The following is a 27,451-nucleotide window of genomic DNA, read 5'->3' on the forward strand; positions in this document are numbered from 1 at the left end:
CACCTCCCGCACGAGCGAGGCAGGGAGCTGCAGGTAGCGTTCGCATGCCGCCTTCATGTGCCTTGCGTGTTGTAGTCACTCGGAATCGGCTAACCAAACTCCCGCTTTCGTGACCTTGTAGCATGCCCGTGTCAGCCAAATGGTTGTAATCGGCCTTGTTCTCAACGATGTTTCGAGAAGGCATTAATCGGAGTACTACAGCTGCTGGCGTGTGCCCCGGCGGCGCCGCGTATCCTGCGTTCTCACACCGGCCAGGCGTGCACCTACCTCCGATACAGCCCCGGATGGTTCATCCGGTACAGCCGGAATGCTACTACCTACTCGGTGTTCACGCCGTGCAGTAGGCGCGTCTGTCCCAGTGGATCGTCAGCACGTACCAGACTGTCAATTGCAGCGGAGGAAGGCGAAACGACCACCGCTGCAACTCGTCCAGAAACGTGAGCGTAAGTGTCAGCAGAACACCCTCGCGGCAGCTACGGGCATAGGCTGTCAGTGTAGTTCGCTGTCGGTGCAACAGATTTATGTTCTATAATCTAAATTCGGCATAAACCCACAGAGAGATAGGAATTAGAACAGACAAGGAATTTGAGGCCGTACCTCCTGGCCGGGTGTGTGTAGGTGTCTATTCAGAAAGCAGCTGTACGCACGTCAGCTTGAAAAAGTGCGCTCGGGAGGCGGTCGTGCTCATCGCATTGTTGAATCGCAGTTGAAAGCTGTCGGGCAAATGACTTTTGTTCCAACACAATTCGGGTGTACAGGAATAAAAATCGAGCTGTAGCTGGGGGAGGGCGCGTCAACAAGCTCCGCGGCTTGATTTCGGTCTCGCGTCCTCTCCAACACCACTCGTACACTTCTGAACCAGTGATGTCGCAGTGCGCGAGAGTGCATACTGCGTTGAAGGGTATCCTGAACCTCCTCTAGCTAAATGTGGCTACAAAGTTTCGCTTTCGCTTCCCGTTCGGTTTATCTCTCCATATGGGGCACTTATGTCGGTCGCGGCAGCATTTCACACTGTCATTCAGCCATGCCACAGGACAAGCGGATGCCTGACTAGAACAGGGGTGCTGTGTGATTAAGATCACCGGTATACAGTCGTGTCAAGACATTGTCTGAGCTTTCCAGTCTGCGAGCTTCCTGCAGGCGGCTCGCTGAAAACGAGCGGATCTGGCTTCCAGTTGTTGCTTCACAGACGCGGATATGGGAGGTAAAGCTGGTTCCTGAGAGGACGAATCCTGAACACGGACGACACCCGAAAAAGCTGCGGAGCACTGTCTCAGATATGCGAGGCGGGATGCGCCACACAAGAGTTGACGCTGATCTCCACCTTAACATGGCAAATAAAGGTCACGATTCCCACCATCAGCCACTCCATGACTACGCTTTGCGCCGCCTGGGGTGTCATTGTGGGAAAGCGAGCAGCATCTTGTCGTCTTACCTGTAGCATTGAGCGCAGTTCAAAATAATACTTCGCGTATGTCGATGGTTTTACGACGACCTCAAAGTGCAGCAACGAGAGAAAGGCTGCTTCCATCTTGTTCACCTCTTCGACGGTAAAAAACGGATAAAGATACGCGAAAGACGCGTTTGTCAACACCTGGTCGTCCCACACTTTCTGTACACACCACCACAGTCGCATGTCTTCGAAAAAGTAACACTAGAATCTTCGCCCGTCCCGCAATGATTGTGGTACGCTTGCTCCATACCTACTCTAAAAGCTCACCTGAGCGACGATTACAGCCGTGAACACAAGCGGCCTCCAGTTCGAAGAGCGAAGCGGCATGCCAGAAAAAGCGATCAATCGATTTATGAAGAGGAGGGCGAGAACATTACACTCGGGGGAATACTCTGCCGCATCGTAAAGCACGCCAATAAAATCGCGGATTTCCTCAACGGTGGGATACAGCTCGCCCGTGCATGATCCAAGGGTTGGGTTGGTCACTGTATCATCAGCTTTACCTGTAAGGAGTGAACAATGCAAGGAAACCAGCATCCTCGAAAAGTCTAGTGATCCTGCAGCCTCCCTCAACGGGTTCCTCGGTGCCGTTGCAGGCGTGTTCGGTGGAAAGCTCTACCAGCAGGCATTAACCACAAGTGAAACGGATTGGGTTCTTGACTCGGATCACTGATTGCGAGACTTTTGCAGTGTGCTCGGACACATGAAAGCCCATGCACGGTTATCAAAAGGTTCACGTTGGCAGTATAATGAGCCTGAGAACTTACTTCCACAGTACAGCTGCTCGTTGAAGACCCTCCATTCTGGTCGTTCCTCAACGAAACGCTTGTCCGTATCAACAGAAATCTGATCGTGGAGTATAGCCGCAACCGCAGTTATCATCTTCAAAACGTTGGGCTGAGAAACGGTAGATGTTAGCATCCAGCGGCTGTTATCTGTCATGCTCAGCCTTTCGGCAGAGGCCGCGGGACACGAACCATGTCCCTCCGCCATACTGGAGGCTACCAACAGCACGACAAGTACCAGCCAAGATTTCCCAGGCACCTGTACCTTATACCTTACCGCCACACAGTGCATGACTCATCTGCAGCTCCCAAACCGCTGGTACACATTGAGGTCATTTCATACACCGCTCCGGCTGGAAACGAAAATCGAAGATGGGTGGCAACATGGCACCGCAGTCGAGCAAGCGAACAGGCATAACTGAGAGCGCTCAACTATTAGAAAGCGGAACAAATCAGGCAAGACGAGATGCATGACGAAAAGCCGTTAACGTTCCATCGGGCACATAGTCTCCACGGAATGGTACAGTGGCCCTTCGGTGGCCATCCGCAGTCAACGCTCAAAGAAGCCCGGAGCAATATCCTGAAGTATTCGGCCGCCCCAGAACTCATTAGCTGCGTGAAAATGGGTGCCCGTGTTATGGAGGTTCCACTCTGTTCAGGGCGCGGTTCGTCACGTGTGTTTCTTCTCCGCACGTTTCAGCGTAGCCGCCCTCTGAGGGACGGGCAGAATCATCAGAGACGCCGGAAGGACCCGGCTTTCTTTCCCGTCTGCCGCATGCGCCGTGGCTAGCGTCGCGCGTGTCCGGAGCCCCCATCCGTCCTAACGACGAGCATGTCAGTGAAGGCGTTTGGAGCTGATGGTCCCCCGGTGTCTATACAGCGTCGTATCGTCCTGGCGCACTTCCGTGTACTACTTGCGGGATGCTTGTGCATACGATGCTCGTGGCTAACGCGCATCCCGTGAAACCCCTTCTTTTCCCGCAGCTATACTCTCCTCCAAATGACAAACCACTCATCGTCGCACCGCTTTTCTGTCGTTCGACAACTTGGCAAGGGGACGTTTGGCAAGGTGTATCTCGTTTCCGATGCCACCACCGGTGCACTGAGAGCTCTCAAGAGAACCCAGAAATGGAAAAAGAAGGAATCTCGTGAGGTTCTGTGCCTCGAGATTGGCAAAGACTCGCCAAATCTTGTGAGCGCGGAGGAGGTCTTCTATACGTACACCCCTTCGGGTTTTGTCGTGCAGAACATCTTAATGGAGAATGCTGGGTACACTCTGCACCGATACCTAGCATCACAGGTTGCACTTCGCAAAAGTGATCCAACTCATAAACTCGAGCTCGCAACGGCCATGAGCATTGCTAGACAAATATGTAACGGGCTTGCCACTCTCCATAGGCGAGGAGTGGCTCACAGAGATTTGAAGCCGGAGAATGTACTTGTAAGCCTCCTCCGGGATGTACGCCAGAGCGATTGCGGCTCTACGCACTTTGTCCACAGGTCAGAGAAACTCGGAGTGGAATGCTAGCAAAGATATGTGATTTCGGTGCGCATGCTAAACCGATACACGAACGACGCTTGATCTAGCAATGAAGGGCGTGAATAGGCTCTAGCAAGGCATTAATCGACGATCGTTTCAGTTCGATGCCCTATATTTGCTCGCGGTGGTGAGCAGCAGAACTGTCGCCCCGGCCCGACGCAGATCTCACTTTACATATAGGTATCGTGCACCGGAGTTGCTGGTCGGCTCAACTCGCTATACGGTAAGACTGGCGTTTGCCACGTAGAAGATGCCGACCATACTGGTAATAACCCCCGCCGCCCAGGTCGCTGTGGATCTCTGGTGTAAGACCCCTGTGCTATCTACCGTTTACCTATAATATCTACGGTAACTCTAGCCCTGGGTTGTGTTCTTGCCGAGCTCATCTTGCTGAGGCCACTGCTGGAATGCGAACCAGAAAATGAGGAGGCTCACGAACAAAAGAACAGTCGGTGCCTCGGAGAGCCGTTTCAGATACTCAAGGTTGCCGAGCTCCTCGGTGCACCGTCAAGGTTACTAAAACGTTCGAAGCACTTACTGCGACGCTGTTCCAAACTAAAAGGACGGTATGCAGGGCTGATGCCGAGGCGCTCTGCAGGGGATGCCCAGAGCGAGCGAAGGTAACAGAATAGCAGTGCTCATCTCCCGTGTCCCCCATCCGGTGCTGTGTTTGCAGAGCCTCTCGGCGTCCATCTTCGAACAGATAGGCGGTCTCGCACCGCTTCCGCTGCACGATTTGCTTCTTTCGGTATCGGGTCCTCAGTGAGATCACATCAGCCTCATACTCACTAATAACAAGCATGTGCGACGGTCCACAGGGGGAAGCCGCTAGCCGACGCTGTGTGCTGCCTGCTCAGATGGAATCCAGAAGAGAGAATGCCAGTGAGAACAATCGTCGAGAACAATATCTTCGGTTAGCTCTCCGTGATTGCTTTGAAGTGGGGCATTTTCGCTCCAGGGGCATCGTGCATCGATTGTTTGTGCAAGCAAAGAACCGTCCGCTGTTCTTCGAGTTACTGGAATGCGTCGCTGTGTGTGCGTGCAATAAGAATAGGTCTGCTTTGGGTGATAGAGGCTCACTAACCGCGTGCAAGAAGCCACAGACGCAACATGTGCATTGCTCTGCGCCGCGCTCACGCAATGCAGTAGCGACTTTAGGTCAAATCGCCGCGTAAGCCCAACGACCTGATGCACACGCTGGAGGATCTAGGGTGACTCCACTAGCAAACAAGCATGTGGATCTGCACAACGGTAATGCGGATTCGTTGCACGGGGGGCACGCAGCCGGTCCTGACAAACGATGACTCGTATGTCGCCTCACCATCTCTCGGGGGGCGGCGATCAGGCGCACGGCGCGGCCCGCATGAAAAACTAAATCGGCACACACTAGCGGAGAACAGGAAATGTGTGCTTAAGGGGACAGTGCCAACTACACTTCAAAGAGGAGAGCGAATGGTGTTTCCACGCGAAAGATACCACACTCGGTATCTCTGAGCTGGAGTCGCTCGTCCTTGTTCACTTGAACTTCCTCCCCTGTACCTTGCACTCCCATCTTATTTACAACATCGAAAGCCCAAACTATATTCTACGCTTCGTTTACTTCAACATTCTGCGTGAAGAGAATTGGCCCAGCTTCTTTGTTTGTCGCCTCAAAGGGCAATGCTCCCCAATTCAAGGTATCCTGCACTGTAGGCAAAGAGAGTCAGACGATGAGGCTCTTCGGCCGCAATCCCAGAATCCGGTATGTAAGATGTCGCTGTACTGTAAATTGTCAGGTCTATCCCAAGATTGTGTATGGGCTTCTTCGAGAGACCATGTGCGCTGCGTTCACTCGAGAGCATACAAGTTCTATAGTCAACAGGAAGTGATGAAAGATGTCTCGATTTCCACAGTGAATCGATTACTGGCACAAGCTCACCTTGCGGATAAGGTTCTCGCTGTCCATCGCCATCTTCCTGATCGTGAGTAGAGGGGCACTCAAGGGAGGCATGTCGCCCCGACTTCCTCATGGAGATCGTGTTCTTTACTAGAAATCCTAAAGTCCATGGTCTCCGGCGTGGAGGGGATTCCATTTCCGCCCCACTGGCCGGCGAAATTCGTCGTGTCTGATTTACGCATCCCCCGGCCTCAGAGCTCGTGTTTCCACCTTGTTTGTCTTCTGTCTCTGTCCCTCTTGCCACAACGTGAGAAGGAGATGGGCTAGCTTGGGTGCACTCCAGTCCGGCAACCCGCCGAACTGCTGCTGCAGTGAACGTTCGCGTCTGCGTGCGAGCCGCAACAGGCTGTAGTGAGATAACGACCTGATCCGCCGCCATTTGCTTCCACCGCTGCAGATTGTTTTCCATCTGGTCAGCGACATCCCTCCTGAGGGAATGAGCAGAAACCGCATCTAGTGTTCGAATTCCGGTGCAGAAACGCTCTCTCTTAAGACGCATACAACCGCATGTGTCAGAATCGCTTACTGTATTCGACCTGTGGGATCGCCTTCAAGTAGCACAGCGAGCAAGGGTTTTGCCAGGTACTCTAGAAAACCCTCTTGTGCTTTTGCCATCTCGTTATGCTTGGACCTGTCGCACAGCATCGATACCGGCATTCCTCTTCGGAGCTCCTGCAAGTGAACACGTTCATAGCGAAATACGATCATTCATAGGCGTTTTGGTGAACAAGCTGGCTCCTACATCTGAAACAAAACCTCCATTTCGATCGCATCAAAGCGAAGCGAACTGCGCAAATATCAGTGGCCTGAAACAAGGCAGCCTACGGTCGTAATCAAGAAGAGACTGCGAATGCGCACCTCATCTCCCTGCTGGTAGAACTCCTCCACGATGTCGCAAGAAAGGCGAAAATGCATGTCCCAAGGAAGTGCCACATGGCTAATGTCTGCCATTTTCACAGACATCTTCAGCACTGCCCACCGATCCTCAACGCGAGTTGCCACGTCAAAGTCGTCTGCCGATCTACGAAGCCGAAAACGGCTGATCGCCTCGAAGTGCTGCTTCATATCGGTCGCTAGTATCACCTCGATAAGCTTCGATCTGACAAATCGAAAATGCTCGTTGTCAAGGTGATAGAAAACATTGTTTTCTTCCCTGTGTAGCGGCGGAACACAACACGATAACCAGTAGCTCTTGGAAACTCAACATTTCAAGTCTTCCCTGTGATCCTCCTTGCCTTCGAATCGGCGGCCCCGGGGGAACTCTATATTGTAAGGCCGGAAGAAACAGTGTATGTGCCACTCTGCGTTGTAGAGAGGGTTCAGACGCCCTTGCGACCATCCACAAGAAACCAGTGCGGGAAGGGGCATAAAGCCGGCAAGCTCACCGTCACGCCGTCAGATGACTGCTACCACGTCCGTGTAATGTATATTAAAAACCACAAAAAGTGTAGCGATGCCACTTTGAAAAGCCAAAAATGTCACTCCTCGGAATTATATCAGGAGCACAGAGTTTACGACGCAGCGTCACCAAGAAGCTAAGAAAAACACCTGATCGATTCGTGTCATACTTTACCTCTCTAGAGTACGGAAGCAAAGGCAGCAGTGCAAATTTTCAAGGCACGATATATCGTTGTAAACAATAGCCTGCAAGCAAAAGAGAGAGACGCGCTTTGTCGAAGGGTCGCCGATGTCGGCACGGGTGGGATTTTTGTGAGACTGTTTCCCTAAAAGATCGATCGATTTTGCTGCCTTCGGTGGGTATCGGCTGGTCCAGATAGCTGTCTCACCAGCGGATCACAGGATGTGACGAAGAACTGATTCGTCCTCCCTGGGTGTCCCAAATCATGGCAGAGGGCAGCGACGTAGAGTGTCGCCCTTTCCACGCTATCGCACCTGATCATATCACGACTCGTCACAGAGCGGCTGTTAGCAATGGATGTCAGCGCAGACAAGAGCCTTCGGAAAAGTGAGAAGTCGCAAAAGCAGCTCCGGTTTTCATCTGAATCGAAACCTCTCTGAATCGAAACCTCAGGCGGCGGTAAGCGCCAGAAAAGAGCTAGACTGCGAACGACTCTTGCTGCGACACGACTAATGATGGCGTCAGATAGCCTTTCTGATATTCCGAAATGATGTGGCAAGGCGTTACATTGGGAATTCGAGGACTGATGCACCACTCACTCGGCCAGGACACCCGCTGTATTTGCCAACCATGACGTCGCATGAGCAACCTGCAGAGGAATAATTATCGTCAGAGAGAGCACATTCATGATAGGGGTCACTCCGCACCGTGGCAAGTGTGCAGAAGAAACAAGGTTTTCGGTTAAGACATTACAAACAGAGCATGTCTCTTGTCGCACAGCTTGCCACACGCCAGCCGACGGTATGCTCTCTGGCCAGCAACCCGCTTCGGTGTCTGGAATACAGCAGGAAAAGAATGCTCACCATTGCCGCGTGACGCTGATTGTGATACGGATTAGGCTGGTGTTGCATTGCGCACGAAAGCAAGAAGTTTGTTAGTGTGCTGGGCTGACAGCCCCAATCGGTGACGACGTTATCCAACAGTACAAGCCCAGTCAACACCAAAACGTGCCCGGTCTCCTCTTCAACCTGCACAGCCACAGCGCTCCAGAGATGCTCTGTTCTGTGAAAATTTCAGTCATACTATGGAACCGATTTCTTTTATTTGCAATCGCCAGTGCCTTCGCATGGGAGCCTGAAACGTGTCAGCGAAGGCATTAGGCCTGCACCGGCTCTCTACCCACACCACGATGAAGCCAATAGGGACACTTTGACTGGAGAAGAGCAGTAACCTGCTGAAACTGAATTAGAAATAGTTCATCCACACCAATGTGTGGCAAGATGTCGTCGGTGTCGTCTTCGGAGAAACCGACCTCTATCAAGTTGAAGTCCCAGTCTACTCCGACATGGTCAGCCAGTCCTTGCCAGGTCTCAGACACCTGAATAAGTCGTGCACACAATACCTCACGAGGGAGTGTCACTCAAAAAGTTACGTGCGAGTATGTTACCAGGGCGCGAATGTGAGAGATGACGATCCCGTGATCCTTGTGTGGGCGGTTTCGCGGGGTATGCTCCCCATAATCACGCTTGAATGTCACTCGCCAACCGACGTTCAAGAGTATCAGGCGGCGCTTATAGAGCTCGTACCACGCTGGAGAAAGATCTGTTCCCTGCGGAAACTCTTGCATGAAACTCCTCGAAACTCGCCGGCGCCTGTTCCGCTTTACTGCCTGCAACACCAGGGCAAAACATGGACTTCAAGCCGCATCTGGTAGTGTTCAACATGGGGGAGGAGAGGGGGCAGATGGACATGCGGTTTACCCAGCCGCCCGTCTCTTGGCACGTCATAGCAATACACATCTGTCAAAGCGCAGTAGAGCAAACAGCCACGATCAATTTATAGAGTATTAACGCCCAAACTTCCCTACCTTCTTTGCTGAAGAACGTCCGTTTTTGGCAAAAGGAGCCGAAGCTTTGTTCGCGGCCGCTCGATCCCCCGAGGCTCTTCCGCTCTACGCTAAGCGGTGCCAACCTCATATGGAGTTCCATGAAATTACGGCTGAAAGGCTGCGAAAAGATAAGGACCGCTATAGTAGGCATAGCAGAACAGCCCAGGGCACCTGACCCGTTCTGTAGATCACCGCTAATGGAAAATCATGGCGGTCTACAAGCAGATGCTGAACCAAGCTTACGTCGTCCTCCTGAAGCAGTAAGGAGTAAATGTCGCCGCTGTTCTTCAACGTATCTTCCAGTCTGCGGCGCCGAAGTCAGGGTCGGAATAAAGCTAAAGCAAAGGAGTTCAATTTGAATGTCGCGGAAAAGCAGTACATGCACAGAACCCGACAGCGCACCGAACCACGGCAGATTGCATACTGAGGAAGGACAAATGATGCGTTGCAGAAGTGAGACTTGCAAACGTCGCCAGAACGGAAGACGAGGGCACGATGAAGCGCGACGCCTCCGGGGCGCAATACCCATTAGGGGAAAGGATTCAGATGCAGACAAACGCATCACAAGCTTGGCGTCTGATTTCACAGACGCGGAGCAATAACATGCAGCCGTTGCCGTCTCGTGAGGAAAGTAGACATATATTCCGCTTACAGAGTCATCTTTCCAACTCCGTCGTAGTAAAGCGCACTTACTCTTTCACAAGAATTTCCATCTGTTCGAGGTGGCTTTCTGATCCCTCCGATCCTCTCAGCAGCATCAGCTGTTTGATCATCCGATCCATCTGAGATCCATCAGTGGTCCATCACCCGTGCAGTCACGAACAAAAAGGCGGTCAATGTTAGACTTGCCTGACCATGCAAGTGGGAGGTATGGGACGTCACCTGAAACCCGAATCTCTGATGGCTGAGTAAATCTGCACGTCAATTGTGAGCTCAAATGTGGGCTTCGATATGCTGGACCGCAGCACCGACCCAAATCAGCACATCCTTCAACGGATCGTTACACCAAAAAAAAACAACTAAGTTAGATGAAGCATCTCCAGCCCTTACCTGATGCAGATGCGCCATCATTCCGTCTACTGCAGTCAAGTTACTCGTTGACTGCTGACTTTGTTCGGCAAGCTTGAACAGCCTTTCACGGGAGTTCTGTTCGTATATGGGATCACCACACAAGGAAAACAGGGGAATGCTCGCACCTGCGTACCGGCCACGCACGCCGCAGCCAACCTTCGTACCATTATAAAAGCTCTATTTGGGATGGATTGCCTCTTTTCGAACCACAGCGTGTTCAACGGTTTCCACGTGAACTACCATCCAGCCAGAAATGCCGCTTACCCGCCAGTTTAAGAACACGATTCGATGTTGGAGCTCAGTGGCGTAACGCCCAGCATAACTCCACAGAGATAAAGAGTAGAAGAGGCATATGACAGTAGCCCTGCAGGATGAAAACGGTGGCAACATGTGAGACATAATAGCCTGTCGGCAGAACCTGTGGGAAAAGTAAACTCAGCGACAGCCTCGCTTCTGTTTCCACCGGGTAGCTGCTCATGTGGCACCGGCTCCAGTGTCACCGTGTTTGTGTATGGGGAGCAGTGGCAAGCACCCACCCAACTTACAACGCAGCAGGGTTGACGTATTGTGAGTATATGTACGCGATAACGAATATGCAGGCAAACGCAGAAGGAATCCATATGTGGAGAAATGCTGTGAGACGAACGAGAGACGGTGCCAGCAGATCCAGCCATAGGATCGAGGAGCCGAAAAGATAGACGGAGAATAACGTCGTGTCCACAAAGATGCGCTCGGTCCCCAGCAGGGCCCTAATTAAACCGGCATCGACCAGGCTGCCCGGCTGCCACTCAGCCGGAAAATCTCCGCCGACGAATTCAGCCTCTTTCCTCGGTGTCTCAAACGACCGCTCCAGAGCGGCAAATGGTATACAGTAGCCGGTTACCATCTGAAAGCACGAAGAACGGCAGACAGGCGGGGATGAAAAAAGACTTCGACAGCATTCCCCAAGGCACACTCTCGGAACGGAGTACTCGACCCACGCAGAATACAGTAACGGTGTTTTCCTAACAGTGCAATCATCCCACCCACCACGTATACGCTTACCAGAAAAATGTAGACGTACGATGTTGTCAGGGCCCTACGCCTCACCCACTCACCAACAGCCCCCGAAATGGCAGGGAACGCGAGGAGAACGGCCAAAATCAAGCCCAGGCCTACAGCGAGCGAGAAGTAGACAGAATAAAAGATTTCGAGGGGCGGAAAGTAGATGCGGTAGTCGTTATGAGCTCCGGTGGCAGAGAAGACCACGTAGAGAATGGGCATAATAACTGCATGATGAATGAGCAGTTGAAACACAAACCTGACGATACAGAGGTGATTGCAAACGAGGACATATTCTTTCTCAGTCTGGGGATCTTTAAAGCGAAGAAGGAAAAAGTTCAAGGGAGAAGTTGGGTCGGCGCCGACGCTAGAAGTCATCCGCCGGCAACGGTCGTTGAGCTTCGCAGAGCTCCATTTCGCAAGCTTGTTGTCGGTCTCCGGAACTGCCACCGCTCTCCTGTATATCTCTGTGAAGTCTGTTTCTCCACAGAGCAGCTCGCGTGCCGCATGCCTCAGACTCTGTCTGATGCAGATGTGAGGCCTCAGAAAAAAGCGACGAGTCCTGCCCTCCGGCTGCCCACCTTCTGGGGAGCCCAATCTTCTATCCGGGTTGGCGGGTTGGCTGAAGTCACCAGTGAAGCTCGTGCACGCCACAGGAGGTTCAGGCTTGAAGGCTGATTCATGCCCCCCCTGCTCCACAGTATCGGAAGAACCACGAGGAAAACGGTACGCCCTCATTGTACGAAGGTGCCGCACCATGCTCCAGCAGCTCCGCCGCCACCAATTCTGTGCTTCTTGATGTAGACCTAAAGGAAAACCACTGCCAGACTCGCGACACGCGCGAGAAACTGGAGTCCTCAGTAAACTACAAAGATAGTGAACACTCACGGGCGTCGATCTATGCATTCGTCGAAGAGCAGATCATTTCCGCTCGCATAGCAAGGATCGCTGATATAAAGGATGACGTATTACAGCTCGTAAAACATCGTCTTCCATTGTGGCAGAGGACGATCTGGAATACGTGTTGAACACACTGCTCTCACGTTGAGTTGGCAACACGGAACCCGTGACCGGTAAGTCTTCCGTTGGGTCCTCGCCTGCCCAGTTCTGGACCGAACCATCAGACGGCCTCTCGGATGGCTTCAAATCGAGTTGTCTGGCATGTTACATCTTCTGCTTCCCGCTGTAGGTCACTCTCAGTTGAGCGAACGTGGAAACTGTCTACCACACAGCGTTGCATGCGGTGTCTACATCCGCGAGCACCTCGTCACGCGTCTCGAGTCCTGGCGCGACGATCCGCGGCTATCCTAGACTCGTGTCTTGCTGGCCCAAGGAGACGGTGCCCTAGCACCTCTTCTCGTTTGAATTATTGTGGTTCTCCGTAGCTACCATTTTCGAATCAGGCGGAAATATGGGGCTTTTAGCGGTTCAGCACCGGTGCAGGCGGCCCTCCGCTGGCTGCTGGTGTAACAGTGTCGTCCTGTAGCGCGGCATTTTGACTGCTGGCCTTGAGGTCGCCAGCTACGCCTGCTCGAGTGCACTCTGCTACCTCCCGTGTTTCATCTAGTCTTCTCGGTCCATGAAGGCGTTCTGCAAGTTTCCTGCGAACAGTATGTACTAGCCAGGGGCTCTGCATGACATTTTCGCCTCCCCGTAGACCAGATGGCGACATGCGTCTTCTGCGATCGAACTGAAAGTTTGATTCGTGACAGGCAGTGCACTAAGACTCGCACACATGTGCTCATTTCAAGATGAAGTCACAGAAGAAAGTACATAAGCATCTGAGGCGACGGCCGCGAAGCGGCAAGGACGCTGACGCGCCAGTAACTGCGTTACATTCTTCAGCTCTGGCATCTCTTGGGTGACGAGAAAAGCTCAGCACTGCGAATAAAGTCGTGTCCCTGCGGTAGCGAATGGGGCGGTCCACAGCGAAGGCGACTTGAAAATGACCAACTGTGCAAGGCTCTTTCTGGATGCGCCGAGGCGGGCGACACTGTTTGCTAGTTGCGTGCCACCCTGAAGAAGCTCACACTGCACCCGACACGCGGGTCTCCCTGGCCTGGACATGCGCCGCGATTTCGTTGATACTTTCAAGGAAACCTCTCGAAACCTGCTTCAAAAGTGGCCTTCGGTTAACCGAATTGGTATTCAGAAGACTTGTTCTTAGGTCAATTCGCAGATGCGCTGCGGCCAGCACTGTCAAAACACCAGGGGCTCAACCGCGCAGCCATTCGCGAGGGAGACCGCACGTGGAAGAGCGGGCAGGCTACCGGAAGAAAGCCCTGTTGGGACTGACGCTTGTGACGAAAGAGCGTATCGGCGCAAAGTCTCAGCGAACAGCAGGCGGCCAGGAGAGCGGCAAATGGCCCGCCTCGCCGAGAAATTGCGCGCCGCGAAAGTCCCTAAGGCATCAGATCACGCTGAGAAATGTTCAGCGCCCACCCAGCGTGCCCGCGCATGCGGTTGAGCGTCCCTGTTTTCTACGTTCTGCTGTGCTACGCGAGTGGTGCACTAGCAGCCGTGCCAGTGTAGCAGCCAGTCACTGAAAGCTGCTCGCTTCTCGGGAGAAACAACCTCAAACTGCGAATCAACCCGACAGAGACTGAACTCTATCGAGCCGCGCGCGGCGCTCGCGGCGTAAACAACTGCGACGAAGGCTGTCAGTAACTCGGGAGATCTACGCCGCCGGCCATTTTGTTTTTTAGCAAGCCGCGAGAAAAGCGGGATCTGACGCGCAAATGAGGGAAGGCGCACAAGAAACAAGGCATGTGCAAGCGAAGACGGCACACTATCTTATCCGCACTGTGCGACAAGCGTTCTGAGCAGTTCTGCATATATTACAGCTAGAACAGCCGATGAGGAGTAACCTGAATGCAGTAAACTAATGAATCCGACACTTTTACCTGTCTTAGGCAGCCCAATGAGGTGCTCTATAGGACGCTCGACGTGATTCTCAGCAAGAAAGGTGTGCGCCTTAGCCATCGCGCGTCACAGGAGTTACGCAACACGTGCAGCTGTTTAGCCGCGCGATCTCTACGCTCGAACTTACTTGCAGACGTCGCAGGAGATCCTCTCCTTCCCCGTTTGCGCGTCCTTCTCCGAGCAATAAACTGAAACACCAATGACAGCAAAGAGGTCGCGTGATGAGGCGCGTCTTAACGGCCTCGGAACCCCCGTCAAGGCTGCCGCTGCCAGCGAGCACACAGGGAATTCCATCCCGCTGCGTCTCCTCAGCTCATCGGAGAGACGATAGCGCAACTCCCGCCGCGAAGCATCTCAGACAGGGTGTGTGTAAGACTCAGCGACTGCTGGTCTGCGAAGGCACTCTCTGGAGGTCATTCTGCTCAAAAAACGCTTGTGAGACAGAGCTCCAGCTGCGGTAAGTCGACTCCTGGCCGCGCCTCACTGCGACACCGCCGATTCGCCAGTGCCGCCAGACGGAACAACGCGCGCCTAAATCGTTGAAGCTGATCCAGGGGACTGCGCGGAGTATATCAGGACACGGCTCGCGGGGACAGGCAATAACAGCGTTTCGCGGGGCTTACTTGCGAGGCAGCAGGAGCAAATGCAGCAGACTTCCACGGGTCTGTGGTGGCAGAAGCAGACGGCTGTATTGCTCCGTCTGCGGTGTACAGACAGGGCCGCGATCGCAGGCCGCAGCGCGGCAGAAGGAAAAATCCAAAAGAGCAGCAGCTGGAGAAGCGCCAAGCCGTCATCCAGGTTCGAGCTGGCACCTGCAGGCGGCGCAGCCTGCGAAAACTTGAGATGAACTCCCCGGGAGATGTCGCACAGCTGTTCGGGGATGGTCTGCAGAAAAAACCGCATCCGAAAGAAAGTCGAGTTGCGCGAGGCGTCTCAGGTTCTCTTGCTGGAGAGAATCGAAACGCTGCATGTGCATGCGTGCGACCGCTCGGGTCGAAAGAGAAAAAACGCAGAACCGCGCGAAAGAATCAGGCACCCCGACAGATGCATTACTCAACAACAAGAGCGGAGGCCGACGGACAGATGGACATAGTTACATATAAATAGATATATATATATATATATATGAATACAGATACATAGGTAGACCGATACAGAGAGGTAGGTATAGATAGATTAATACAGATATAGACATATATATAGATATAGATAGATATAGATAGATAGGTATCGATAGAAAGAATGAGATAGATAGATCGCTAGATATAAATGCGACTTATCTATTTCATTCATGTTGTTGAGTAATGCACCTGTCGGGGTGCCTGATTCTTTCGCGCGGTTCTGCGCTTTTTCTTTTCCACAAGCTGATCGCAGAAGGCGTACGCACCCAGAGAGGCCAGTGGCGAACGCACTGACAGAAACCGACAGAGGAAACGAGAGATACAGAGAGGCAACTGTCACGCGAAGAAAGCTCAGCACACACCGAGCGACCCTAGACGCAGACAGAGGCAGAGGTAAGTAACAACGTGAATTCCTACCGAGGGGTTCGAGCAAAGCGCGCAGCAGTCAATGACAATGTTCTGTAGTGCACCACACACGCAGGCGAGGTCTCGTCAATGAGAAGCGCAAAAAATCGTTTGCCTCAAGCTGCCTCTTTCACCCCTCGCGCTGCCCCGCTCCCCGTATGCGAGAGCGCAACACGCAGCTGTGCGCCTCCGCACTGGACTCTTCTGCAGCACACAGGGGCTGTCGCTTCGCCGCGAACCTCTGCCTCAAAACGGACGTGGTGTGACGCCTGCAGCGCTCCTGGGCAACGGAACACCGGACCGTGGGAAAAGTCGCCATCCAAGTCCCTCCGCACGCTGCATGCGGCCCTGCCTGCGCTCGCGCAGGCGCGGGACACACCGCGGACGACGCATCTGCGCATGGACGCGAAGCAGAAGAAAACACCCGCCCTCCAGAAGGAAGTTGAAACTCCAAGCGCAAGGCGCGGCAGCCACGTACTCCTTTTGCCGCTGCGAACGCGAGGTTCATCAGGGGCATATACTGCGACGAGTAAGATCGCCCAACGGAGCCGTCCAGGATGAGAATCCGCCGCTCAGGCGTCCGCGCGCTTCGCTTCGAAACTTTATTTAGATCTGCGGAGAGTCGCACGCACAGAGTACCCCGGGAGAACATCTCTTTCGCGCCTCCGACAGCCGAGCAAACTCCCGAAAAGAAAGGCATGTAAACGCCTACATATGTATATGAACACTGATTGCAAATTTGATAGAATAAATAGACTCGACAGTGTTTGAGGCACCACTGTCGCAGACTTGTCCCTGGCGAAGAACTCACGAAGAGACAGACTCAAGAGGAACCGCCAGTGCTTTGTGGGCTGGAGCCTCGCGCGCCGCCTCGGTGCTCGTCTAGCAGAAAGTCGAGAAATTCCGAAGCAACAGAAAGTAAATACACTCACAGATGCATGCATGCATATATGTATAAGTGTATGTATGCAGAGAGGGAGGAGAGTTTGAGTATATGGGAGCGATGAAGAAAGGGCGCCAGAGTCGACAAAACGAGCGGGGTTAACCCCAGCCAAGACCAACAGGCCGGGCAAAGCGACGCCGCGAGGGAACACGGAAGAAGCAACTCGTCGTATACACACCCCAGAAAAGAGAAGCTTATACTAGAAAAAGATCCACCATACTAGAAAAAGGTAGTTTATACTGGAAAACGTGGTTCAAGTCAACCAAACATCCCCGATCTAGTGAGTGCGACAGACAGGCTAGCCTCCATGCATCTCTCTCCGCATCGAAGCGTCTGGCTCTAAAGAGAGAGAGAGAGAACGAAGTGAACTGTCTTCTGCCTCGCTCGCAAAAAAAAAAAAAAACTCACAGCAGAGGGCGAGGGACAAGGCGCCCGCCAGCATCGGATCTTCGCCGCAGAACGTTCGCCCCGATGGAGTCCTCTCCGCGCTGCTTGGCGCTGCCGCTGCGGCTGTCTCTGCGCACGCGCTCGGCGCGCTCCCTCTCTCAGTTTTGATCCTCTTCACGCATGCGTCGGGGTCTGCAGCTATCACGAAACGCGCGAAAGCTCCACGAACGCGGTCGCCAAAGGAAACGAAGGAAAAAAGAAGGAACCTCGTCAGCCACCGCGAGCAGCGCCAAATCGCAAAACCCGACGCTGGGGCGGCGCATGACAGTCACGCAGAATCTGCCGCGCGAGTGCACGTGCGAACGCCCGTCTGATTTGAGTGAACATGTCATCCAACATCTCCATCTTTTGATACACATACATATATATACATATATAGATATACAGACACATACATATATATGTAATATACATATATATGGCATCTATATGTATGTGTGTGAACATGCGTCATTTCTGTGCTCGTGTCGTTCTGCGCTTTATGCCTTAGGGCTCCGCTGCGAGCGTGCTACACTGCGAAGTGTCTTTCACGCTTTCTTCCGCCAGGGCGGGCCCTGCGCCCGCGCGTGTCTCTCTCGCGTCTTTTCTGCTGACCTGCCGCGCGCGGCTCGTCGCGTGAGGCCTCAGGTGCCGCGCTGCGCTCGGCCTTGACGCCGCTCGCGAAGGCCGGCGCCAGAGGAAGGCCGACGGCAAACTGCGCCACCCGGGTCATCATCGCCGAGAAGAAACCTCCGAGGCCCGCAGCCTCCGCCAGCATGTTCGGCACTCGCCCCGACGCCAACACTGCGCTGAAGCAAAAGAAAAAAACCGGTCCCGCCTATGCGACCACGGAGCACCACTCCGGACGCGAAGCACCGGCTCACAGTGGCATAGCTCAAGTTGCACACGGCCAGGCGCAAACGGGAGGAAACGAGCGGAAAGAGAAACACGCGAAAAGCAAAGGAGCGCGACCTGCAAAACGGGAGAGCCCCTGCGTGTGCAAAAGCACACAAAATAAATGTATATATGTATGTATAGATCTCTAAACACGCAGTCTTTCCATTCTGCAATGCACACACACAGACAAGAGCCTACAAGAACAGATGCGAGTGCGTGGCGCTCGACAGAGGATAGCGCCACGGCACCGCAGGTCGCTGAAGACGCGAGGAACGAAGGAACGAACACCGCCAGATGGGAGCGAAAAGGAGTGGATATACGCAGAGAGATCCGCTGCACCGGTCAGCTACACGTCCCTGGAGCGGCGGCGACGTCACACAGCCGAGCGCCAACGCGTAGAGGGCTCGACTCGTCTTCTCTCTCTCCCTCTCTCTGAAAGTCTAGAGTCTTGAAAACCCTAAACCCTGAAACCGCGCACCTCGTCCGCTCGTTCATGCCGATCACGGCCACTTCGCTGTTGGGCGTGAGAAGCGTCAGCGTGCGGACGAAGCCGCACAGAACGCCTGAGCGAGTTGCACAGACAGAGGAGAAAGACAGCGACTGGGCGAGGTCGTTTCTCTGAAGACGAGGATCCACTAGCTCGCCGGTTAAAGAGCCGAGGCAACGGTTCTAGAGCCTGCCTAGATGGGACAGACAAGGAGGGATCCCGGCGGCCTCACACTGGAAACGCTCTCCTCGTCGCGCGTCTCTCCTCCCAGAGAGGCGATTCGCTGCTTTCGCTAACGAAAATTCACTTTGCTTTAACCGCCAGCACGTTAAGTGCAACACGTGTAGTCGAATCCAGCGTATGCTGGAAAAACCAAATTCCGTGCACGAAGCAAGAAGGCTCCTCTGCGCGCCTTCCTGCGCCGTTTCGGGCACTCGAACTCGACGCGAGTAGCGCCGGCCGCGTGCCAGTCTTCAATCATTTTTCGCCTCAAGGCTCCAGGCTCCAAAAAGGTTCAGGAGGCATGCAGAGGCGCGTCGCGCGGGCGCAGAAGGTCTCGCTCTGGCGCGCGTCCGCTCGGCGCCCGCGCAGCGTTTCCGCGCCGCGGGAGCCCTTCGCGTGAGTCTCGCTTACAGTCGAGGAAGCGCAGAAAGGCGGTGAGGGGCGGCGCGTTCGGCTCTTCTTTCGGCTTCTTGGTGACGTGCTTCTTCGCAGCCGGTCCTGCGTCTTTCTCCCTCGGCGCGGCTTCTCTGCGGAACGAGAAGCGCCGCTTCCGCCAGAGACTCGCGCTCAAGTCGACGACAACTACTACTGCGGCGCCGCACGTCGAGAAGCGCATCGCCGCGACGGATGCCTCGCGCTCGCCATCGCCGCTGCCGCCGCCCCGCTTCTCGGCGTCCTCCTCGGGCTTGTCTCCGCCCTCCTCGCGCTTCCCTCGCGCCGCGCCAGGCGCCGCAGCCACCTCCGCGACCGCTGCGGACGGGGCGCTAGAAGAAAGAGACGGACGAGAAGGCGGAGAGGGGAGAGACGGAGGGGAAGGTAACGGGGGTGCTGCAGGCGGGGCTGCAGGCGGCGGAGAGGAAGTCGAGGCGTACGGTGGCGAATGCGGGCGCTCGAGCTTCACGCGCACGCGGAAGGGGGCAGGCCCCCGTGACGGAGAGGTGGAAGAAGAAGAGGAAGAGGCAGGCAACGACGACGCAGGGGGAGGCGCAGAAGAGGGAGCAGAAGCGGTAGCAGAAGAGGAGGGAGAAGAGGAGGGAGAAGAAGAATCGGCTGGGGCGTCTGGAGGCTGCATGTAGACGCCTGGGGGAAGAACCGGGGCAGAGCCGCTCTGAAGGAAAAGCGCACTCGCGGCGCGCGGTCGCATACGAGAGACACGCTTCGGGCTGCCCAGGCGAAGGCAAGACGCGAAAGTTCGAAGGAGAGGAGGGGAGAAGAACGTAGAGAGGGGAAGGAGGGACCGACGCCAATGCGACCTGTTCGCGTCGTTTCGTCAGGCCTCAAGAGGCACGGTAGTTCCACGACCGGAGATCGACGGAAAACGAAAAAAATCGGGGAAAAGACTTTGTATGCCCTTAGAGGGGCACACACGGGGCTAGTTTGCCGAAAAGCAGCGACCGGCGCCTCGCGTGACAAGAAGAACTCCGCATGAAGGGTACGCGGACTCGGCGAAGGAAAGGCCTAGTGAAGACTGCGATGGCGAAGAGGCAGAAACTCTCGCCGTGCTGTACTGAGAAAGAATGAAATGGGAATCGTGAAAAGTGTGCGCAGGTGGAGATACACTGCCTCACGCGCGGGAGTACGGGAAAAGCGAGAGGAGCCCGCCGCGTGTCAGTTCTAGGCGCCCTTCGTTCGCCTTCTTGCCGCAGAAGAGCGCGAAACCACAATCAGGGTGTGTAAGCTCGAAGCTCGCGACAGCTGAAGAGTAAGCGGTGCTTCTTTTTCGGCGTTTCAATCCTGTCGGGGGCGCTGCATGCGCCAACAAGCATTCCTGGCGGGAGAGACTGTCAGGAACGCAGCTATTTTAGCCCTCGTCTCAAAGAGCTACACGACACCCGAAAAGCAATCCTGAGGAGGCCAGTGTCTCGTCGTCGGTTCAGAGATGCAGCAGAGACACGCCTTGCGTCGATTGCGGAAACGTGCGCGAGCGAGCATGCTTTCTGTAGAGAAGACGCGCTCTGTCGGCGCCTGCAGATACACTCGAAACAGAGTTAGAAGCAGCGCACGCGACACGTGCAGAACTTTTCCGCACGCTTCGTTAAGCGGCTTTCTGCGGCGTGAGTTTGGCGCGCCACAACTGCAAAGAGGCTCTCCCCTTGCCCAGTAAAAGTCTCGAGTTCATGCTCAGGTTGCAACAGTCGGTCCGGTTGCTTCGCCCGAGCGTAATTTGGCGTGTGCCGCCTTTCCTCGTCCTGCCGCGAGCGCTCCTCCGCCCCGAACTCCCCTTTCTTTTCGAGAGGAATACGGTACCATAGAGTGCATTCTTCCTCCTCTCTCTTTTTTCACCTCCTCTCTCGTTGAGGGCTGCCGCTCCGCTGGCCTCAGTGTCTCGCTCGCGCCCGCCTCCCTCGCAGAGAGGTGTCTCCTTCAACTTCTCTGCATCGCACCCTGCGTGCGCAACTCGTCTTCTTTCCCTCTCTCGATTCTGCGACGTTATCCTCCTTCCTCCTCGGCGACTCAGGAGCTGCCGAATCGGTTTTTTCCCCTCCTTGTCTCTTCCGCGCAGATTCGCTCTGCGCGAGAAACCCCCCCGCAGTCGCGCTTCCAACCGCTTCCCTCGACCGAGAACGAGCCGGACAGCGGCGCTGCGTCTCTTCGCGGCCTCTGCGTCCGCGCGAGGCCCGAAAGGTGCGTTTAAGCTGCTCTTCGCTGCTTCCCAGCGGCTGCGACGGCCTAGGCGCGTGTCCACCGGTGAAGAGCAGCCTGAGCGCCTTCAGGGTTTCCTGCTGCCTTGCGTCGCCGCGAACGAGGCAAGCGTGTTCATTCGCGCTTCGCGCGCGACCTTGCGGAGGGAAACTTCTTGTCTGGCGCGCCGGACCCAGCCGAAGAGCAGTCCGCGCCTGCTCCGCGCCAGGGGCGCGCGAGCCCCTCGCGGCGGCACTCCTCAGCTGCTGCCGGCGACAAGCCGTGAAGCAAGAGCGCTCTGAAGGAGAAGAGTGCGAGGAGGCGCCGACGCGGCGCGGATCTGCAGCAGGAAGGGAGTTCGTCGGCGTCTCTTGTGAGGCTTTTCTCCTCGATCTTCCTCCCTTGCCCTCCTCTCTCTCCTCTCCCAATTTTCTCCCCAGTTTGCTTCCTGTCTTTCCTTCTCTGCGCCCGTATCCGCGGGGCGGATCCCCCCGCGTTTCTAGGCGGTCTTTCCTCTGTTTCCGCCTTTCATCTTCGGCTCGGCGTCTGCGCGCTTCCCCGCCATGGCCACGTCCGCTGCTGCACCCGCGCCGCTGCTCTCCGCGCGCGGCGTGGTGAAGGCGGCGCAGAAGAAGCTGCGGAGTGCGGCGGTCTTCGCGGCGGAGTTGCCGCTGTGTCGGTGGATAGCTTCCCTCGCGCGAGCCTCTCTCGCGCAACGGCGGCCGTCTGCGTGTCACTCTCCCCTCTGCTCACTCTGTCGGCAGGCCGCAGGTCAGGAGGGCGGCGAAGCGCCGGCTGCGCGGCCTCTGAGGCAGCTGTCGCGCGCGCCTGCGGGGGGTGGCGAGCCACCCTGCAAGTCTGCAGAGACCGCTGGCGCTCTCTGTCCGCCCTGCGCCTCCGCCTCGCTGGGGCAGGCTGCGGCCGCTGCGGCGCGCGCGTCGGGCTGCCCGCACTGCGCGGCGGCTTCGGGTGTACGTACACCGCACGCGGGCAGGCCACGGGGGGCGCGTTGCTTCTTCGGAGTGCGCGTCTCGGGTCGGCTCTCCCTGGGGTCTCTGCGCTTGTGCGGCCTGGTGAACGCGTGTTTTCGCGTGGTGAGTCGGCTGCTGCCGCCGTTCGCCTTTCTTCTCCTCGTCTTCGCGACGGCAGTCTACTTCGCGGTGGCGCAGCCCGCGATGCAGCTCGCGGCCTCGAAGGCCAGTAGCACCCCGTTTCCGCTCCTCCTGCCGCAGCTGATTCATCCGCCGCTGACGCCTGAAGAAGAGGACGCGAGTCCTGCGGAGAGCTGCGCGGGGGAGACCCCGACGCCCGGCGCCGCGGCGCGGCTGCTGTTCGCGGTTGGGCATCTCCTCGCCGCGGTGCCGCTCTGCACGTATTTCGGTCTGTTTCTTCTTTTTAACGTTCTTTACAACTTTTACTTCGCGTGCGCGGTCGACGCCGGCGCGCCGCCGGTGCTCGAGGCCGTTAAGCGTGACGAGGAAACAGGATTCGCCGAGGAAATCTTCGTTTACACGACAGCTGCAGGCGAGAAGAGGGCCGTGTCGCTTCTCCGCGCCGCCGCCGCGGGCAGTGACGCGGCGCCAGAGCTGTGGGAGAGGCCGGCGGCCTGCGAGCGCAGCGTTGTCCTGCCGCCGCACTCGGGCGGCGAGCCTGCGGAGAGTTCCAAATGCCGCAAAGCAGGGCGGCGGCGGACGGAAGCCGCGCGAGAAGAAGCGGAGACGCAGACAGAGAAAGGAGACAGCAGGAGCGGACTCTCGCTTGACACGTCCCCCTCCACGGCTGCGTCGTCGCCGGGTGTCGCGGCGACTGAGCTCGTCGCGCGCGCGGCGCAGGACGCGGCCGCGGCGGTCGCCGCAAGCCGACGCGAGGGGGAGGCAGAAGGCCGCGCACTAGACAGCGGTCTCCTCGCCTGCGCCGAGAGCTTCGCGCTGCCTGCCTCCCGGGCGGCCGTCTCAGCGCCGGGCGCGGGGGTTGCGGAGCTCGCGAAGCGGATCAGAAACGCCGCGTCTACGTGCCCATCTTCCTCTTCTCTCTCTTCGATGCGCTCGGCGTCGCCAGCGCGCTCGGCGCCGGTATGCTCCTCGTCTGCGGAAGAAGCTGCCGGTCTGTCGGCGGATCTGTTGTCTGCTTCCGCGGCTTCTTCTGCGGCGTCGCTTTCGCTCGCGGTTGGGTGTGCGGCGTCTTCTCCGCAGCGGCTTTCAGCGCCCACGTCGTCGCTGCTTCCGCACTGCGGGAAGTGCGGCGCCGTGAGGCCTCCGCGGACGCACCACTGTCGCGTCTGCAGTCGCTGCGTGCTGCGGCAGGACCATCACTGCCCGTGGTTGGGTCAGTGCGTAGGGCTCCACAATCGCCGCTTCTTCGTCCTGTTTCTCTTTTTCCTCTTTCTCCTGATGATCTTCTCGCTCTGGAGCATGCGCTTCGCGCTCTTTGGTGCCTTCGCCTTCCGAAAAATCGCCGCAGAGAGCCGCGCACACCACGCCCGCGTCGCGCTGGAGCAGCTCGCGGTCATGCGGCGCATGCGCTTCATCCAGCGCGAGCTGGAAGGCACACTCAGTCCGTGGGAGAAGGAAGAAGAAGAGGCGCAGGCGGCCAACGAGCCGCTGGACGGTCAGGAGCTCCTCCTCCAGCCGCTGGTTTCCGCCGGGCAAGATGCACAGCTGCTGCCCCTGGGCGACGGCCCGCGAGACCTCCGCGGCTTCCTCAGTCTCCTCTTTTCCTTCTCGCTTCAGCGGCTGCTCTTTTTTCCGCTGGCGCTGGTCAATGTCCTGTTCGCGCCAGCCCGAGGCGCGCAGGACGGCGCTCCGCCCACGTTCTCGCGGCGCGTCTTCAGCGCGGAAGAAGAAAGAGACATCCGCGCGCTCGTCGACGCACTTGTCGCGACCCTCGAAAAGAGACACGGCGGGGAGACAGAGCGAAGCGGCGCGCAGAGCGGGGACTTCGTTTCTGCTGCGGTCGCTGAAGTGCGGGGAGAAGACGCGCCGGCGACTTCTCCGCCGCCTGAGCGAGCCGTCCGCGACGCAGCCCAGGAAGCTTTTCGGCTCGCGCGGCGGTTCGCAGAGCAGACAGTGGGGCCTGCTCCGTACTCGCGCGCGACGCTCGCCGCAGTCGAGGTGCTGCTGCGCTGCGAGCAGCAGGCGGCGGACGGCGAGAGGCGCGGCGGCGACGCGCCCTGGGCTTGGCAGGTCTGGTGCAGACATGCAGTGCTTTTTGTGGGCATCCTCGCGCTCAACGTCGGCGTCGCGACCGCCGCGCTGCTCACCCTGCAGATCTACCTCCTCCTGGGCAACCAGACGACTGTCGAGCTGCACGTAAGCCTTCACGCGCAAACACACGCGCAAGCGCCTCGATCCGACCAACCGCGAGGCCTCTCGTCGGGGGGGGGTCGGAAACAGGCAGGCAGGGGCGGCACAGAGCAGCTGTCTGGGAGGGATGCGAGGCTGAGGTCGCGCCCGCCTGGGAGAGCCGGCGAAGGAAGAAGGCGAGCGGGCCGCTTTTGCAGCAGAGAGTCTCATCCGGAGGGCACAGGAAGCGAAGCAGGCGCGTGCTTCCACGGCAGCGTCTCCCACGCGATAAGACAGATTCAGATGTATGCGAAGATGATAAAGTGGACGTTCGCCTGTCGCTCCCGCGGCGCTCGGGCGTTGACGCACCCGCGCGCGGCGCAAGTCGCTACGCCTTCTCCCCTGCGCAGTTGGACGCGGGTGCGCAGTTTATCCAACATGCGTGTTCGTGCGTCGAATGTGCGTTTGTTTGCGGCGCGTGTGCGCGCCTTCTCTGCGGTGTGGCGGCGTGTATTAAACGGAAAGACACTCGCATGTGTGCGTTGTGTTTTTCAGATTAACTGCGCGACGCGGCGGCGGCTCCGCGATTCGCCGCTCCCCCCTGCGGCGCCGGCCTCTTCCTCCGCGCCTTCTGACGTCCTGGGCGGTGTATGTAGAGCTGCGGCTTGCGACTCTGGGACACGATCCGGGGAAGACGCCGCGGAGCTTCGCGGCTCTGTGACGGCGCGCGACCTCTCGCTGCTTGGCTTTCTCTCCCTCTGTCTGCGGTCGGCGTCGCCCTCGGCGCTGCTACCCTTTCACCGGGGCGTGCGGAGGAACTTGCGCGAAGTCTTTGGGCCTTCGCAGTTTCCTCTCTTCCTCTTCCCGTACCTGGCGCGGCCGCCGGAGGTCTCCGCCGAAGAGCTGCTGGGCGGCGCGGCGGCGCGCGGTGCGGCTCGGCAGAAACCTGAGTGACGCAAAGGCGCACGGACGCGGAGAAGCGACAAGCAGAATCGCAGGAGATTCTGCGACGCAGGCGTTCCGCCCCTCCCGTCCCCCCCTCCCGTCCCCCCGCGCAGCTTGCAGCGAAGAGACTGCGTTGGAGCATCGAGTCTGGAGATGTCGGGGGCAGCGTGGTGCGAGAGCTGCCGGAGTGAAGATTCTCAAAATTCTCAACGCCGAGGAGGTCGCTGATCTGCTTTAAAGTTGGATGAAGACGCTCTGCGTAGGCTGCGAATGGGCTTCTGTAGACGTAGAGCCGAGGGAGGGAGAGGGATGATCAGATGCGCTGCGGCGCGACGGTGAACCGTTCTGCTGAAAGCACACCCGCATCATGTGCGGCCCTCGCAAACGTCGAGAGCAGCCTACTGACGTTCGTCGGTTCGCGCGGGAAGAGAAGCAAGCTACACATGTATATGTATATATTTACTTATATAGACCTATATATGTATTTTCATTCATATACATATATAGGTACATGTGCATACAAATATATATATATATATATATATATATATATATTTACACACATATGCGTATATGAATATAAAGTGGACGCGTAGTGGTAAATTCGCAGACTACGCGTGCGTGCGTGCATCCCGTGCACATGTGACTCTTGTCGGGACAGCGCGGGAAGGTTCGTCACCGTCAGGAGAGAGCCGGTTTTGTTTCTGCTGGAGAAGGAACTTTTTAGGAGCAGTCTAGCTCTGTCGTGGACTCGAGCGACAGGTTTAGCATGGGCTGCTTTCAGCGTTTCTTGTCGCGCGCGACGTGGTACGAGCCCAAACTCGAGCCTTTGACGGGAGCTTCTTCCATTCTCTTTTCTTCACGCACCGAAGGCGGAATTGCCACGCGAAATGCGACTTCGCATGCAGAACGAATCAATTGCGGCGTTTCTGGGATGAGTGCAGTTGGCATGCGCCGGGCGAAGTAAAACTTGATCGTCTCCGCACTTCGCATCCGTCGCATCCCACGTAGATGAGTCCGCCGCTCTCTAGCGTGTGCGCGGTTCAACAAGTAAAAGCGAAACGTTTTGAGACGCAAATTTCAAAAATTTCTCTCTTAGAAAATCCTCTAACATAAGTTTTTCGTTCGAAAAAATTGACTTCTTGATTTGTAGTGTTTCTTTTTTGATGTCAATAAGGAGTATTTATAAAGAACAGTTCTTCTAAAACATATAAATAAAATAGAGGAAAGTGAGGAAAGGCCATCTGATTCGCGAATCAGCGGGGCGAACCCTGGTTCCAACAGTAAAAGGCTGAAATATTTATTAGTTAAGATAAAAAGTCCATTGCCCAATGCACTGTCATTCATGTAGAGAGGGTTACCAGTGAACCGGTCCGTAACTCCGCTTCATATCGTACAAGAAAAAAACTTTTTAGCGTATAGTACGGTGTTAAGAGTAATCCCATCCAAAATCGGTGGACGGTTAGTGTTCATGTCCTCTCTCATCTTCTATTGCAGTAAGATCCACAATCGAGAACTGTGTGACTCAAGTCGAATAAACAACTCCGGTTATGAGATACAGAAAACCAAGTTCTCTATGACTGCCGTACACCACCGCCGCACTGGTCTGCTGAAGACAGCTAAAGTGTCGGATTTCAGTATTCTGCTCCGTTCCGATTATTCCACATCGGTTCTGTTGTAGGCGTCCGTTTAACGTTATGCTCCTGAAAGTAACGGTACAAGCTGAAACAAAGGACTACATGGCTCCAGTAACCCTGCAGGCATCGACTCCGCACTTCAAGTAGGTGGCGGCATGTGCAGCCCGCTGCAGCTTTTTCTGATGCACAGACGGAGACAGGTGCGAGATGAAAAAACAAAAGGCCAGACTGACGTTGTGCTCCGCGGAGG

The 27,451-nt window shown here is 56.2% G+C and overlaps 4 protein-coding genes across 4 annotated transcripts; 1 reads left to right on the forward strand and 3 right to left on the reverse strand.

Moving 5' to 3' along the window:
- Positions 1-1,097: 1,097 nt before the first annotated feature.
- BESB_049760 (cyclin, N-terminal domain-containing protein) lies at positions 1,098-2,335 on the reverse strand (the record flags this gene model as incomplete). The annotated part of the gene is made up of 4 exons (XM_029363427.1): positions 1,098-1,232; positions 1,436-1,612; positions 1,721-1,956; positions 2,221-2,335. 4 exons carry the CDS (start codon positions 2,333-2,335, stop codon positions 1,098-1,100), a joined length of 663 nt encoding a protein of 220 aa, XP_029220793.1.
- A 3,028-nt stretch (positions 2,336-5,363) lies between these two features.
- On the reverse strand, positions 5,364-12,031 carry BESB_049770 (3'5'-cyclic nucleotide phosphodiesterase domain-containing protein; the record flags this gene model as incomplete). The annotated part of the gene is made up of 17 exons (XM_029363428.1): positions 5,364-5,464; positions 5,697-6,142; positions 6,241-6,386; positions 6,573-6,867; positions 7,288-7,358; positions 7,502-7,607; positions 7,893-7,942; positions 8,157-8,321; positions 8,606-8,671; positions 8,880-8,962; positions 9,161-9,299; positions 9,425-9,485; positions 9,875-9,963; positions 10,232-10,327; positions 10,517-10,616; positions 10,798-11,138; positions 11,297-12,031. The coding sequence occupies 17 exons, from the start codon at positions 12,029-12,031 to the stop codon at positions 5,364-5,366; spliced, it is 3,090 nt and encodes a 1,029-aa protein (XP_029220794.1).
- A 1,922-nt stretch (positions 12,032-13,953) lies between these two features.
- Positions 13,954-19,860, reverse strand: BESB_049780 (general transcription factor IIH polypeptide 3 GTF2H3; the record flags this gene model as incomplete). The annotated part of the gene is made up of 9 exons (XM_029363429.1): positions 13,954-14,020; positions 14,343-14,403; positions 14,839-15,100; positions 15,754-15,795; positions 16,220-16,353; positions 17,093-17,263; positions 17,726-17,919; positions 18,486-18,570; positions 19,128-19,860. 9 exons carry the CDS (start codon positions 19,858-19,860, stop codon positions 13,954-13,956), a joined length of 1,749 nt encoding a protein of 582 aa, XP_029220795.1.
- Positions 19,861-21,901: 2,041 nt separating this feature from the next.
- On the forward strand, positions 21,902-25,573 carry BESB_049790 (DHHC zinc finger domain-containing protein; the record flags this gene model as incomplete). The annotated part of the gene is made up of 2 exons (XM_029363430.1): positions 21,902-24,646; positions 25,175-25,573. 2 exons carry the CDS (start codon positions 21,902-21,904, stop codon positions 25,571-25,573), a joined length of 3,144 nt encoding a protein of 1,047 aa, XP_029220796.1.
- Positions 25,574-27,451: the final 1,878 nt, after the last annotated feature.

This window comes from Besnoitia besnoiti, chromosome III (assembly GCF_002563875.1).
Source record: "Besnoitia besnoiti strain Bb-Ger1 chromosome III, whole genome shotgun sequence".
Lineage (NCBI taxonomy): Eukaryota > Apicomplexa > Conoidasida > Eucoccidiorida > Sarcocystidae > Besnoitia > Besnoitia besnoiti.